This window comes from Oncorhynchus mykiss, chromosome 18, assembly GCF_013265735.2.
Source record: "Oncorhynchus mykiss isolate Arlee chromosome 18, USDA_OmykA_1.1, whole genome shotgun sequence".
Lineage (NCBI taxonomy): Eukaryota > Metazoa > Chordata > Actinopteri > Salmoniformes > Salmonidae > Oncorhynchus > Oncorhynchus mykiss.
Genome location: NC_048582.1, coordinates 59,472,863 through 59,488,474, shown reverse-complemented (window position 1 = coordinate 59,488,474; position 15,612 = coordinate 59,472,863). Strand labels below are relative to the sequence as shown.

Genomic DNA, 15,612 nt, shown 5'->3' with positions numbered 1-15,612 from the left:
GTGTCGTGTGGTGGTGTCCCATCCTTTCAGGCTGTTGGCCTGAGGTACGACTAGATAGATTTAGTGGAGTAGGGTGGTGGATTTGTAATGAGTGTAGGGTTATTGTGGCCAGAGTCAGGGAGAAACTAAATCCTACCTGCTAGCCCAGTTGCTCTTAAAAAGGTTTAACAAAATATGAGACTATATCTAATGACGTTCCACTCAATATACTCTTTAAAACTAATTTCATGAATCCCCTTCTCCCTCATACTAGATCATCCTCTATCTTTCCCTCCAATAATGTCCACACTGTATCAATACATGCTCCACTGTCTGTTTCCTGGCAATACTCACATTTTCCTGTTGGATGCTTTCCTATCACATGTAAGGTCTTATTCAACTGGCTGTGTCCCACACTTAATCTTGTAAATATAGCCTCCTCTCTTCTGTTCCTTCCTGCCATTCTCCCCTCCCCAACTTTCCTCTGTACTTGAAATAAATGCCTGCCCTTAGTATCTCTACTCCACTGTTCCTGCCTTTTCTCCACCAACACTGTCCATATCATGCTTTTTGCCTCTGCCTTGCTCATTGAAACTACCACACCAACATCCCCACTACTTAGTGCTTGTTTAGTGAGGAAAATTAACTGCCTCGTTCTGCTCCACTCCCACATGAGCTGGGACCCATGTAAATATGCTCTGTATATATAACGGATGTGAAATGGCTAGCTAGTTAGTGGTGGTGCGCGCTAATAGCATTTCAATCCGTGACGTCACTTGCCCTGAGAACTTGAAGTAGTGGTTCTCCTTGCTCTGCAAGGGCCGTGGCTTTTGTGGAGCGATGGGTAACGATGCTTCGTGGTTGACTGTTGATGTGTGCAGAGGGTCCCTGGTTTGCGCCCGGGCGAGGGGACGGATTAAAGTTATACTGTTACATTTACCCATTTGTTTACTCCTGCCAAGGGTTTGTAGCAGGTATGGTCTGCTATGTGATATAAAGGACTGGAGACTCCACTGCACATGAATCAGAGCAAATAACTACTCTTTCTGGCCTAACTTCCTCCACCCACTGCAAGGCCAACAGTAGGGCCATCATCTCTGCCATGTATATACAGCCACATGATCTTTCGGCTGCATATTTTCACAATTTTCTTCAAATCTGAAAACGTTGTGAAGCCACGCCCATTTACTGAAGAATTGCATTATGGGCCATAAAAGTAAGGAAATTAGTTTCCACTGCATGTATACTTTGTATTATGCACGAATTTAGTACATCAGGGAACATTTGGCATTATAACAATACTGCGGTTACTATGAGTTTTCGAACACAGATTCTGCGGTTAGTATGACGCCCGTTGCTCATACCTGATCCAGATCACAGTTTTTGGATTTACTGTAACATATTTTCCTATCATAGGTTCTAGGTCCATTTATAGGGAAAAAGTTGGAAGCCGTTCCTAGACTAACATCGGAAGCAAGTGAGTGCTTTGTTTTTTTATGAGTGCTTTTTGTAGTCTATCCAAGTCCTGCCTTGTTATCTCTGATCTTTATTATAGCAGATGCAGCCAATCCCCTTACTGTCTTTAAGCTGATATCAAAACCCCATGGCAATCAAGAAAGTAAAGTCACCACAATATATAGTTCCAGGAGCGGAATGATGACATACAATGAATACAATTGAACAGCTGTCAAGAGTTTGCAGAATAAGTTTTCAGGATCCTCTAATTGTACTACTGATTGTTTTAAACCAGGTTTGCACTAATGATGGAAGATGAAAAGCATATGCAGGTGGTTGCAGTAGCAGCATCCGAGAAGCCCGCACCAGCCATGCCCCACGCAACAACAGTAGCGGAATTCGGAGTCGTGGACGCGCCGGTGTGCTCAGCCCCCTACGGCTCCGCTGCATCCCATCTGTCTGCTTGTTGTCATGGAGGAGCCAAGATGGCGTTCCTGGCCTATAGCCTAGGCAAACGGGAAATAAATCAGTATTTTAGCATTAAAAATGCTAAATTATTATCCGTCGCTGCCGTCATTCTACTCACCCTGTTTCACACCGTTTCTCGGTATTATGGAGGTAAGCGACTGGCTCCCAGATATATTGTTAGCTAGCTAGCTTGACACAGACTCAACTCGGTGTTAGCGGAACTTGTAGCTAGCTAGCTAGTAAACTAAAGTTACCTTCCCCCTGGTCATTTTTGCTCACGGTATTTGCAATTGCAAGGAAACATGAATAAACGTGCAGTAGCCTGAATTAACCGAATAAAGTAGCTAACTAACATTAGCTAGCTACATTGTTTCAGTGTAGGTGTATACTGGATACAGTCATTAGCATCGGAAAGGAATCGCATCGTCGCGAACTAACCCATGTTTACATATTGTAGCCGCACACGATAACTGGCTAACTAAGTAGGTAACTTTCATGTGCATTGAAGTCTACATATATACAGACATTGGTTTAATTATACTGAACAAAAATATAAACGCAACATGTAAAGTGTTTGTTTCATGAGCTGAAATAAAACATCCCAGAAATGTTCCATATGCACAAAAAGCTAACTTCTCTCAAATTAATATGTCTAACGTTATCTGTCAGTTAACTAGCTGGCCAGTTAACTTTCACATTTCCAGCTAGCTACTATATAATTCATACTAGCTAGCTAATCAACCAACTGCACATGCTTGGCTATTAGCTACCATGCTAGTTATCATGGTTATTTACAGGAAGTTAAAATCTGTCTAATTACTGTTGGTGGATAGTTGGGATCATAAAGCAATCTATTGTAGATGGGTAGCCTATGTCTTATTAATGGTAATGATCCTGCCACAGGGGAGGCATGATCCTAACTGGACATTTTATAAGTTATTGTTTGTATCTGACTGGCAAGAATCTGCCTCCCGAAGATGCCTTGCAAACAATGGTCTTTGTTTATGGAAGGTGTGGGACACTGGGCTGTCTGTTTGTACAATGATAACAGCTGCTGTTGTCTGGCTGGCTTTGACTCCGGATGCTCTTGACTCCTCCTCTTGCCACCTGTCATCTTCTGAGTGTTTGCGTTGGTGAATTGGCAGATGGGTCTATTCAACTAGAACACAAGTTGACACCAGGAGGTGTCCTTTAATGGAAAATGTTAATAGATTAATTTGTACCGCAGGCTGCAATGCTGTCTTGGCTGAACCATGCATTGTGCACACTGCTGCATTTGAAAATGACTTGTGTAGAGGCAGCAGGTTTCATATATCCCTTTGTGTGTTTTGTTATGGCTTACTGGGATGTTCTCTGTCTTTCCCTCAGGCGGAGACACGTGTGAGTGGCTGCTGTCCAGTGGGCGGTACCTAGGAGAGACCGTATGGCAGCCCTATGGCTGTATGATGCACAAATACAAAAATACGTGAGTCACACCCATGAGGGGAATGTATAATGTGCATGTGTAAAATGTAGATGGCATCGTTAACCAAGCCCACAACCACACAATTGCAAAAAACACATTTCAGTTGTTACTATGTGCAAGTGATTCATTAGGTTATTTTTACTCTCACAGGGAAGCAAAGACTTGCCTTGCTGAGAAAAGGGTGGCCTTCGTTGGTGATTCTAGAATACAGCAGCTATTCTATTCATACATCCAAATAATCAACCCTGCACAAAGAGCAGATGGAAGGAAGGTAGGCTTAGTACCCCTGGCATAAAGCACACACACACAATATTTTTTGTTTATATTCATCCCACCATGAATCTGTGAGCTTTGGGCTGAATCCTAATTTCAGATCTCTGCCCGTGACTCATTTTCCCACAAGGCTCCCATTGACATCAATACATGATTGCTCAAAGGTCAGAGTTAAGTTGGAGTTCAGCCCTAAGTGCATATAAACAATTTATATCCATTGTATTCCTGAAATGAGATGGGTAATTGCTGTACTATGTCATGATAGCAATGGTGTACTCTTAGATAGAGGGACATTGACTGTTTTATCCCCTGTTGTAATGTCTGTCCACCAGCACGAGAACATTCTCTTTGAAGACAGGAGCGCTTCAGTCAATGTGGTGAGCTATTTATCTCTCTGTCTGTCAGTCAACAATAGTGACGTAAAAGCCAACTATTTATTTTTTTATTTTACTCTGTAGATTCTCTATTTACATAAAAAATAATAATAATAATTTAAGGCAAATGGCATGTATTTTTGTTTTGGAGATTTTCCCAATAAGAGTAACTGTTTGCTGTTTTGCTGATAGGACTTCCTGTGGTATGCAGAAGTGAATAACTCTCTGAAGGAGCGCTTGATATCATGGAGAAAGGTAAAGAGAAGCACATTTAATCAGCAGACCTGGGGGTGTTTTCATTAGAGCACACATAGCAAAGCGTTATGCACTGAAAAACGTTTAGCAACAAAAATGAGCATTTCTTATTGGAGAGGTTTAGCTTTGTCCCTCATTTTTTTCAGCCCGTTTCCTTCTGTTTGTTTTCTAGTGAATACATCCCTGGGTTTGTCAGGAGCAGATCAGAGTTCAGTCAAAAGATAAAACATTTCTAATCTGAATCAAATCTTTGTTTACTCAACTTCTGTCCTCAAGTGAAAGTGTATACTGTACACGTGTGATGGTACTGAACCTGTGATTTTTAACAATGCAGTTTTTGCTTGACTGTATGCAATATGTAAGATTATAGGTATATTTAAGTGCTACTGTATAAATACTGATGTTTGATTGAATTGAGCCCTTAGAAGAGCATTCGGCTATTTCGGTTTCCCATAAACAGAAGATACAGAGCAATAGTTTTCTGCCATTTAAGGTCATTCAAAGATAACAGTTCGCTGCACGATTTAATAGGATTTCTTGACTGTGTTGTAGGATCCTTCTATAAAACCAGATGTTGTCATCATCGGAGCTGCCACTGTGAGTGAAGGATGCTTGTCTTCCACTCTATACCACTGATTATCACATATCAGCCTGTATAGTTTAGATTCATTTCATCATTGAAATCTATCTTTCCCAAAGTGGTCCATCAAGTTGCATGGGGGCAGCAGCGAGGCGCTGCAGCAGTACAGGGCTAACCTCACAGCCATCTCCTTGCCTCTGGAACAGCTGGCTGAGGATGGGGAGGTCTACTGGGTCTTACAGGGTTAGTGCTTTACTGTTCATTCACTTGTCAGTCAGAGAGAAATTATGATAAGTGCTTTGAAAGTGAGGAATTGATATTGATTAAGCATCTCTCTCTCTCTCTCCTCCAGACCCTGTCCATGAGGAGGGTCTGAGTGACAACAGGAAGATGATCACTAACGAGCAGCTGGAGCTATACAACAAGGTGGTGCTCAGCACTCTGAACAGCAACAAGAAGAACTCCAAGGCCAGAGTCAGGTTCCTAGGCGCCTCACGCCAGGCTGCCATGGAAACAATCACCCAATCAGCTGACGGCCTACACCTTCCCGAGAGCACCCGGAACGTGGTAGGTGTTTAAGTGCTGACTGGCCTAGCACCTCTTCCTGCATCTGTGGGATTCAAATAACAGCTGGCTTCAGGCTAAAATGAAAACAGAAATAAAAGATGTATGGTTTGAACTAGCTTTATGCTGAAAAATAAATCAGGCTCTATGACTCTTCAAACCAACACCGTGTCAAATAACACTGTCCATCCCTTATAACTTTCATCCCATATTTGACAGCCTCCATGTGCACCTGTATTTTCCCTAGTTAATATACTTAACAAAAATATAAATGCAACATGCAACAATTTGTAAAAATATTTTACTGAGTTTCAGTTCATATAAGGAAATCAGTCAATTGAAATAAATTCATTAGGCCCTAATCTTTGGATTTCACATGACTGGGCAGGGGTGCAGACATGGATGGGCCTTAGAGGGCATAGGTCCACCCACTGGGAGCCAGGCCCAGCCAATCAGAGTGAGTTTTTCCCCACAAAATGGCTTTATTACAGACAAAAATACTCCTCAGCACCCCTCCCACCCCTTCTCAGATGATCCTGCAGGTGAAGCCAGATGTGAAGGTCCTGGGCTAGCGTGGTTACATGTGGTCTGTGGTGGTGAGGCCGGTTGGACGTATTGTCAAATTGTCTAAAACAACAGAGGCAGCTTATAGTAGAGTCTGGTCTATAATGCCCCTCTACCCTCCACCAGGCTGCCATGGTGCTGATGAACGCTGTGTGTAACAAGGTCCTGCGGCCCATCGACGGCTCCTGCTGCCAGGCCCTGCCGGCCCCCAGCCTCCTCCAGAAACTGACGGCCTGTGTCTTCCTGGGCTCAGCCCTGGTCTTCCTGGTGCTCCATGCTCTGGGCCACAACAGGTACACTGCTGGGAGGAGCTATAAGAGGATGGGCTCATTGTAATGGCTTAAATGGAACAGAGTCAAATGTGGTTTCCATATGTTTGACATGCTTGATGTGTTCCATTCATTCCATTCCAACCTTTACAATGAGCCTGTCCTCCTATAGCTCCTCCCACCACCTTCCTCTGAGGTACACACTCCCCTGTGTCTCAGTCAGTTAGAGCGTAGCGCTAGCAACACCAAGGTGGTTGGTTCGATTCCCACTGGGGCAACATACTGATACATGGACCTGGACTATTTTGTGACCTGGATCTCAATGTGACTTCATTATATACATAAAGTTTCACTGTACTGTAAGTCGCTTCGGATAAAAGCATTTTGCTAAGTGTCGTGTAAACAAATTTAACAGGAGCTGGAAGTCCCGGCCCACGCCCCCCGACGTGGAGAGCGGCGAAGAGAAAAAGCCAGCCACGGCAGCATCTCCGCTCAACCACAAGGCTCCGTTCCAGGCCCTGTGTAAGATGGGCCTCATCATGGTTTACTTTTACCTATGTGACCGGGCCAACGTCTTCATGAAGGAGCAGAAGTTCTACACCCACTCCACCTTCTTCATCCCCCTCATCTATATGTTTGTCCTGGGGATCTTCTACAGTGAGAACAGCAAGGAGGTGAGAGGGTTTGGGATAGAATGTTTAAGGGAGTTGGGTGGAAAGTGGTGTTTTTGGGGGATTTTTTTTTTTTGTGGGTGTAAGCATAGGCCTACATAAATTCAGAGATCTTTCTGTTTTAAAGGATTTAAAGTTGTTGTCGTTGACAGCTAAGCTCAATCGTCCGTGTCTGATCTGAGAGAAGGCTCTATCTATCTCAGGGATTTTTCTATTTCCCATGCAGACCAAGCTGCTGAACAGAGAGCAGACTGACGAGTGGAAGGGCTGGATGCAGCTGGTCATCCTCATCTACCACATATCTGGAGCCAGCGTTGTGAGTTTCACCATTCATTGTCTTTGATTTATTGCTTTGAATATAAACTCAATTAATGATATTATAATTGCATGTTTTACTGCTATGTGTGACAAGTGAAGGGATGTGTGTTTTAAGTCAACCTTCCTTCCCAGTTCATCCCCGTGTACATGCATGTCCGTGTCCTGGTGGCAGCCTACCTCTTCCAGACAGGATACGGACACTTCTCCTTCTTCTGGCTCAAAGGGGACTTTGGATTATACAGAGTGTGCCAGGTAACCATAGGAAATGATTGGGTTTTATTAGAGTTAATAAGTAGTGGTTCCAGCTACTATACCTATTCTAAGGGACAAAACTGAATATCAAATGAACAAGTGTTGACATGTAGTGCCATAGAACAATTCACTTTGAATCAAATACCAAAACATGAAAGAAACATGGATATTTAGCCTCAACTGTATTGATCACATCTTTATAAGGAAACCCTTGATAAGAAAGATTCCGTCTGGCCAAAGCTTATCTCACACAGGTTTTTACTTTGGTTGGGAACTGCAATATAGAGTTCCTTACCTCAAGTCACCCTCTGTGTTATCTTCAATTATAAACTTGGTGGTTTGAGCCCTAAATGCTGATTTGGCTGAAAGGCGTGGTATATCAGACCGTATACCACGGAGATGACACAACAGTTATTTTTACTCTACGTTTTACTTTATGTTGGTAACCAGTTTATACAGTGCCTTGCGAAAGTATTCGGCCCCCTTGAACTTTGCGACCTTTTGCCACATTTCAGGCTTCAAACATAAAGATATAAAACTGTATTTTTTTGTGAAGAATCAACAACAAGTGGGACACAATCATGAAGTGGAACAACATTTATTGGATATTTCAAACTTTTTTAACAAATCAAAAACTGAAAAATTGGGCGTGCAAAATTATTCAGCCCCTTTACTTTCAGTGCAGCAAACTCTCTCCAGAAGTTCAGTGAGGATCTCTGAATGATCCAATGTTGACCTAAATGACTAATGATGATAAATACAATCCGCCTGTGTGTAATCAAGTCTCCGTATAAATGCACCTGCACTGTGATAGTCTCAGAGGTCCGTCAAAAGCGCAGAGAGCATCATTAAGAACAAGGAACACACCAGGCAGGTCCCAGATACTGTTGTGAAGAAGTTTAAAGCCGGATTTGGATACAAAAAGATTTCCCAAGCTTTAAACATCCCAAGGAGCACTGTGCAAGCAATAATATTGAAATGGAAGGAGTATCAGACCACTGCAAATCTACCAAGACCTGGCCGTCCCTCTAAACTTTCAGCTCATACAAGGAGAAGACTGATCAGAGATGCAGCCAAGAGGCCCATGATCACTCTGGATGAACTGCAGAGATCTACAGCTGAGGTGGGAGACTCTGTCCATAGGACAACAATCAGTCGTATATTGCACAAATCTGGCCTTTATGGAAGAGTGGCAAGAAGAAAGCCATTTCTTAAAGATATCCATAAAAAGTGTAGTTTAAAGTTTGCCACAAGCCACCTGGGAGACACACCAAACATGTGGAAGAAGGTGCTCTGGTCAGATGAAACCAAAATTGAACTTTTTGGCAACAATGCAAAACGTTATGTTTGGCGTAAAAGCAACACAGCTCATCACCCTAAACACACCATCCCCACTGTCAAACGTGGTGGCAGCATCATGGTTTGGGCCTGCTTTTCTTCAGCAGGGACAGGGAAGATGGTTAAAATTGATGGGAAGATGGATGGAGCCAAATACAGGACCATTCTGGAAGAAAACCTGATGGAGTCTGCAAAAGACCTGAGACTGGGACGGAGATTTGTCTTCCAACAAGACAATGATCCAAAACATAAAGCAAAATCTACAATGGAATGGTTCAAAAATAAACATATCCAGGTGTTAGAATGGCCAAGTCAAAGTCCAGACCTGAATCCAATCGAGAATCTGTGGAAAGAACTGAAAACTGCTGTTCACAAATGCTCTCCATCCAAGCTCACTGAGCTCGAGCTGTTTTTCAAGGAGGAATGGGAAAGAATTTCAGTCTCTCGATGTGCAAAACTGATAGAGACATACCCCAAGCGACTTACAGCTGTAATCGCAGCAAAAGGTGGCGCTACAAAGTATTAACTTAAGGGGGCTGAATAATTTTGCACGCCCAATTTTTCAGTTTTTGATTTGTTAAAAAAGTTTGAAATATCCAATAAATGTCGTTCCACTTCATGATTGTGTCCCACTTGTTGTTGATTCTTCACAAAAAAATACAGTTTTATATCTTTATGTTTGAAGCCTGAAATGTGGCAAAAGGTCGCAAAGTTCAAGGGGGCCGAATACTTTCGCATGGCACTGTACATCCCAACCATTGCAAATAGAATGAACTACCAACCCATTTGGTTAGCAACTTCAGACTCTTAGAACTAACGACTGGCTTTTTCTCAGACTATTGTTTAAGGAAGGATTAAATAAAAATAATTTACTCAGTATAATGTTTTTAATAAGAACTGTTGCAATCATTTTATTAAAGCAATTAGGCCCTCGGACCCGTGACTTATCGAGAATAACTCCCTCCTAGGGGCTGTTTCCCATCCCTTGGCTTCAAACAAGAAATGCACTTAGGAGTTATTTACACGATAATTCCCAGGTTCTCATGCCTTATTGCTTAAATGTGACCACTTCCTGTGTCTGTCCACTCTGGGGTGGACAGACACAGGAAGTCTGTCCACTCCCCTAAGTGCATTTCCTCCCTTCCCCAATCCTAACTTCAACAATTAGTGGGGAAAATGCTAAACTGACCCAAGGTCAGCGTTTAGGAGCAACTTCACCCTACTCCTGTCTCTCCACAAGGTCCTGTTCCGTCTCAACTTCCTGGTGGTGGTGCTGTGTCTAGTGATGGACCGGCCGTACCAGTTCTACTACTTTGTGCCCCTGGTCACCTTCTGGTTCGTCGTCATCTACGCCACCATGGCCATGTGGCCCCAGATACTGCAGAAGAAAGCCAACGGTCAGTATGGGTCAGCCATTGTACTGGACAAGTAGCAGTGATGATGGTAGTATTGATAATTATATAAAATAGGGTTTCAAAGGTAAATATCATGAGCAGTTGTAGTGTAAGTCGTCAGTTGAAGAAGTAGATCAGATGGCCTGTCCCCCACAATCACCCGACCTCAACCCAATTGAGATGGTTTGGGATGAGTTGGACCGCAGAGTGAAGGAAAAGCAGCCAACAAGTGCTCTGTGTATGTGGGAACTCCTTCAAGACTGTTGGAAAAGCATTCCAGGTGAAGCTGGTTGAGAGAATGCCAAGAGTGCAAAGCTGTCATCAAGGCAGAGGGTGGCTACTTTTAAGAATCTCAAATATAAAATATATTTTTGGGGGTTACTACATGATTCCTTCCATGTGTGTTATTTCCTAGTTTTGATGTCTTCACTATTCTACAATGTAGAAAATAGTAAAAGTAAAGACAAACCTTTAAAGGAGTAGGTGTCCAAGCTTTTGACTGCTACTGTATATACACACAGCACATTTGTCTCTGTTAAAATTACTAGTGTTGATTTGTGAAGTAACACTCTCCAGCACTTTTTTTTTTGTCATTTGTCTTTTTACAGGTAGTGGGATGTGGCACGTTGGGATTCTAGTGAAGCTGCTTGGGCTACTCTTGTTCATCTGCTTCTTTGCTTATTCACAGGTGAGTTCATCATCTGGTTTATTCACTCATTTAGAGATATTCTCATATTTAAAATGATATAAAAAAAAAAATGAACTGCTATAGGTCATTTCATAAAGCGTCTCAGAGTAGGAGTGGTGTATTTGCCCATGTAATCAAATTCAGATTTAATCTAAAAATCAAAACTGATCCTAAATCATCGGATGTTTAACTAACTTACTCTCTCTCTCTTTTCCAGGGGTTATTTGAGAACATTTTCTCAGTATGGCCCATCTCCAAGCTCTTTGAGCTGAATGGAAGCATTCATGAGTGGTGGTTTAGGTGGAAGCTGGATCGATTTGTAAGTAAACATTTGAACGGGTTGCTACACTCTTTGGCTCTGTTTAGACAGGCGGCCCAATTCGGATCTTTTTTTCTTCACTAATTGGTGTTTTGACCAATCAGATCAGCTCTGAAAAAGATGTGAAAAGATTTGACATGATTGGTCAACTGACCAATTAGTGAAAAAAATATCAGAATTGGGCTGCCTGTCTAAACGCAGCCTTTGAGTTGCTCTATTGTATTATATTTTCATATTAAGGTATCAAAATATCACATCTCTCTTTAGTGAGTTGTGCCAAAAACCTCTTGACTAGATGAATCTGTTGGTCGATGTTTAATGTTGAAGATCGTTCTATGGGTTGGACAGTAGACTAAGTGGTCCTGTGTGGCTCAGTTAGTAGAGCAGGGCACTTGCAACGTCAATACTTTGTGGGTTCGATTCCCACGGGGGCCACCCCTACAAAAATGTATGCACGCAGCACTAAATTGTTTTGCATAAAAGCATCTGCTAAATGTTTTATTATTATTATATTAGTAATTGAATGTGTGATTTGACTTTGTCTTTCAGGCCATTATCCATGGCATGCTGTTTGCCTTTGTCTACCTGGTACTACAGAAGTGCCAGGGCCTCTCCGAGGAGAAAGGAGAGCCTCTCTTCTCCACCAGGATCTCCAACATTCTACTCCTCATCTCTGTGTTCTCATTCATGGTAAAAGAGAACAACTTGGTGTATTTAACCATTCTTAAAGAAATTATACACTCAAACTATCTTTTAGAATTTTGTTTATTAGTCCACTGTTAATACAATCCCTAAATCATTGTGCATGTCAGCAGTACATTTTTTAAGATGGAAAACTTTCAGTAAAGAGCAGAAACTGTGATTTAAATTAAATGTCAAGAATGATGCATTTTGTATAATTGGAGTGTGGTATTCCTTTAAACCAGAATATCGATCACCTGTTCTCGTAAAGTTACCCTCATTAACATTCACACTCTGAGGTGAAATAAATCTCAGCTGGAAGATATCTCTTAGCTGATTTACGTTGTGCTCCTTGAACACCACTCCTTTCCTAACCACTCCATGTTTCATCTGTTCCAGACCTACTCCATATGGGCCAGCAGCTGTAAAAACAAGACCGAGTGCAACGAGCTGCATCCCTACATCTCAGGACTCCAGGTAAATACAGTAGGAGGTCAGACCTTGCTTAACATTGGTCTCAGACAAAGCATTGCTCACAGTAATTTTGTCCTACACTGCTTCAATTTTCGTTATTTGTCAAGTAGTTAGCCCTTAGCTAAGGAGTTGGTGAACACCTTCTAACACTTTATGCACCTTCTACAAAGCATATTGTAATTGACACAGACATAGATTTCACCAATGTTGACATTGCCAAAGTGCCGTTAAACAATAACTAGAGAAAGCATCACCTTTGGGTAGACTAACCTTTAGGTAGGTTAAATAATGGCACCTGTGGCCTAGAGGGTTTTGTTGAAACTAGCATTTATCTTCCATAATTATCCCCTGTTAGGCTATGATATACCTAACCCAAAATAACAAGGGAGGGAGTTGCCTTCTACAATAACAGGATGGGTGTACTCTACTGTCGCCCAGCCGAAGAAGAATTAACAACGTGTCATGGGCTACACTTCATCTTTAGACATATAATGACGGTAATGTCCACTCACTATTTTGCTGCTCCCAAATGAAACAGAGCTGACGTTCCCTTGTTTCTACATATTGGATCATAATTTGTTCCAGCCCCTGTTAGCATTGGTATGCTAGCCCCCCCCCCCCCCACCCGATACAGTTGGTCCATGTGCTGATTGGCTGGAATGTCTTTCTTCCTCTCAGATCCTAGCCTTCATCTTAATCAGGAACATTCCCGGTTACTCCCGCTCTTTATACAGCTCATTCTTCGCATGGTTCGGGAAGATCTCCTTAGAGGTAAGATGGACTTTGCTGGCAGGGATGCTGAATTTCTGTATGATACTTGTGAATTTGGTTTATTGCATTGTCATGTTCTGTACCCAAACACCCTCACCCCCTCCCACTCTCTCTCCGTCCCCCAGCTGTTCATCTGCCAGTACCACATCTGGCTGGCGGCGGACACCAAGGGCATCCTGGTGCTGATCCCAGGCAACCCCTCGCTCAACATCATCATCAGCACCTTCATCTTTGTGTGCGTGGCCCACGAGATCTCTGTGATCACCAACGACCTGGCCCAGGTGGCCATCCCCAAGGACGGGGGCGCCCTGCTCAGGAGGTTGCTTGCCGCCGGGGTCTTCACCCTGGGCCTACTGCTGGTGTCCAGGAGCGTTGAAGGGAACCAAGGAGGAGGCCACTGAGGAGGGGGGCAGGTACCACAGTGGGGGAGAGGTAGACTGATTTCTAGACTGACTGACTGACTTGTTAGTCTTCCATGCCCCCAGGGTCGTATTCATTTGGCACCAAGCGGAATAAAAGGGTCTGAAAGATTGAGGGACGTCCTGTTTCATTCCATACGTCATGCCTCAATAAATACGACGGGGGTGAACAGACAGGTCAAGTTGAGGACAAGGAAATATCTCTGCTGTCTGTCTTTTGACTGCTCTGAGTACTGGGGTGAAAGTGATACACTGAAGAGGATGAAGTCCCAACGTGGGCCCACACCCCACGGAGCAGCATGGAATAAGGTTCTGACTCCTTTACTATAGACGTTTACAATAGAAGAAAAGTGAGGCGGGGGTCAGGGGTGGTGGTGGGTTCTGTTGGGGAATAATCAGAATTAGTTGGTAACATAGGGAAGATGTTTTATATTCATCGTATGTTTGTAAGTTACTTCTCATCAGAATGTGTTTGTATAATACTGTGGCGGGGTTGCAGTATCTGTTCTCTGTCAAGACTAAGTTGTTTGGGCCAGAGAGAGGGGAGAGGTCAAGCGTGTATCTCTTGGCTCCACAATGTCTGTGTGCCAGTCAGTGTGTCTCTGTGATCTTGTCAAGATAGGATGGATTTGATATATGCCTGTTGATATGGAGGATTGGTTTATGGTTCTGAGTTTGAGAAAGGAGACAAAGCTGAACGATGAATTATGCCGATGCTGTCTTATCCTGTGTGTGTCTTTGCTATAAAGGAACTAAGTTGAAATGTGGAAGGGACTCTCAGAGAATTCATTGATAGACACTGAATTGATCTGAGAGTCACAGGGTTGTGATAGAGCTCATATGGACTTTGTGATAACTAACTCTGACGTATGTGTGTGGTTTGCTCTCATGATTTGGTAAATAGAGGAAATTTCCACGACAGTTTGAAGATGTGCGGATTTTAAACTAGCTTAAAGGTCCTCATGCCTGCTGTGTGGTCCGTGCAGCATTTTCCCCACCCGTAGCCAAACCATTCCCCTGTTCTCTCTCTCTCTCGCTCCATTCCTCTAGGTTAATCACACTCACAGCTGTTGGTCTAAAGCAGCTCAATCTGGGATGGACTTTTCACTAAAAGCAGAGCGAGCGCGCTCTCTCCCGCTCTCTCTCGCGCTCTTTCTCTCTGATGGTGGTAACAGTGAAGAGTGGGTAGACAAACAACGGATTTGTAGTGCTTCCCAAATGGCACCCTATTCCCTATGTAGTGCAATACTAGTGTGGCATTTAGGATGGAAAGAAACTTGTGCTGAGAGGTCATGGTCACCTAGCTCTGTTTTATTTACAGTATTAAATTATTTAAATGAAGCTGATATTTTACAGGGTTTTAGTTTTTCATTTTAATATTCAGACTATTATGACTACATTTTGTGAATGAAGTATTGCATGGGTATTTTTAGTTTTTATCACCACCTGAAAGACTAGCCAGGCCAGACAGAAGATGCACTTATGAATTTCTATTGCAGAATGTTGTTGCATTCTGGGTCTGACACAACCACTTGTCTGTGTGTAGTTTGTTGTTTCACCAACTTATCCTGGTATGTTGTAAGGAGAGGTGTAGGATGTTCTTTCTGTGTTGCTCGTTAGTCCTTCTCTTAAACCAGGCTTCTCAGAGCTACAATAGAACAGGCACTGCTTTGTACATACAGATAACTGACCAAATAAAGGAAACACTTGAGTTAGTGAGGGACAGCGTTTCCCATCAAAAAAAACATCAAATGATGGAATTTCTCATGGAAGAATGGTGTCACATCCCTCCAATAGAGTTCAAGACACTTGTAGAATCTATGCCAAGGTGCATTGAAGCTGTTCTGGTGGCTCATTGTGGCCCAACACCCTATTAAAACACTATGTTGGTGTTTCCTTCATTTTTGTCAGGTACCTGCATCTACTGTACCATGTTAGAACTTCTGACAAAGCCTACTTTCATGTGCATCAGTAGCTACCACTGTAGCCAGGCCACTGCTAATGGATGAATTCTGCACCTGACTGAATGCCTTCTACTCGC

The 15,612-nt window shown here is 42.8% G+C and overlaps 1 protein-coding gene across 4 annotated transcripts; it reads left to right on the top strand.

The window, feature by feature from the left end:
- Positions 1–1,187: 1,187 nt before the first annotated feature.
- Positions 1,188–15,307, top strand: casd1 (CAS1 domain containing 1). 4 transcript variants are annotated; one of them, XM_036953409.1, is made up of 21 exons: positions 1,190–1,317; positions 1,396–1,456; positions 1,730–2,052; positions 3,271–3,367; positions 3,518–3,638; positions 3,973–4,017; positions 4,207–4,269; positions 4,822–4,866; positions 4,969–5,092; positions 5,202–5,416; positions 6,104–6,270; positions 6,662–6,920; positions 7,144–7,233; positions 7,368–7,487; positions 10,066–10,222; positions 10,828–10,907; positions 11,125–11,226; positions 11,776–11,916; positions 12,307–12,384; positions 13,060–13,152; positions 13,278–15,307. In XM_036953409.1, exons 3-21 carry the CDS (start codon positions 1,740–1,742, stop codon positions 13,551–13,553), a joined length of 2,586 nt encoding a protein of 861 aa, XP_036809304.1. In that variant the 5' UTR covers positions 1,190–1,317; positions 1,396–1,456; positions 1,730–1,739; the 3' UTR covers positions 13,554–15,307. The 4 variants fall into 4 exon arrangements, 3 of the variants coding, with proteins under 3 accessions (XP_036809304.1, XP_036809306.1, XP_036809305.1); XR_005037524.1 differs by having other exon boundaries at positions 1,188–1,456; positions 12,266–12,384; positions 13,278–13,428; XM_036953411.1 differs by lacking the exons at positions 1,190–1,317; positions 1,396–1,456; positions 1,730–2,052; positions 3,271–3,367 and adding an exon at positions 3,771–3,804.
- The last annotated feature ends 305 nt before the right edge of the window (positions 15,308–15,612 follow it).

What these genes read in the sequence shown, in the direction of transcription:
- casd1 (XM_036953409.1), top strand. Translation starts at nt 1,740, where the DNA reads ATGATGGAAGATGAAAAGCATATGCAGGTGGTTGCAGTAGCAGCATCC. An exon ending in TCATCATCGGAGCTGCCACT is followed by an intron (nt 4,867 to 4,968) that starts GTGAGTGAAGGA and finishes TCTTTCCCAAAG; the next exon opens with TGGTCCATCAAGTTGCATGG. An exon ending in GATTATACAGAGTGTGCCAG is followed by an intron (nt 7,488 to 10,065) that starts GTAACCATAGGA and finishes TCTCTCCACAAG; the next exon opens with GTCCTGTTCCGTCTCAACTT.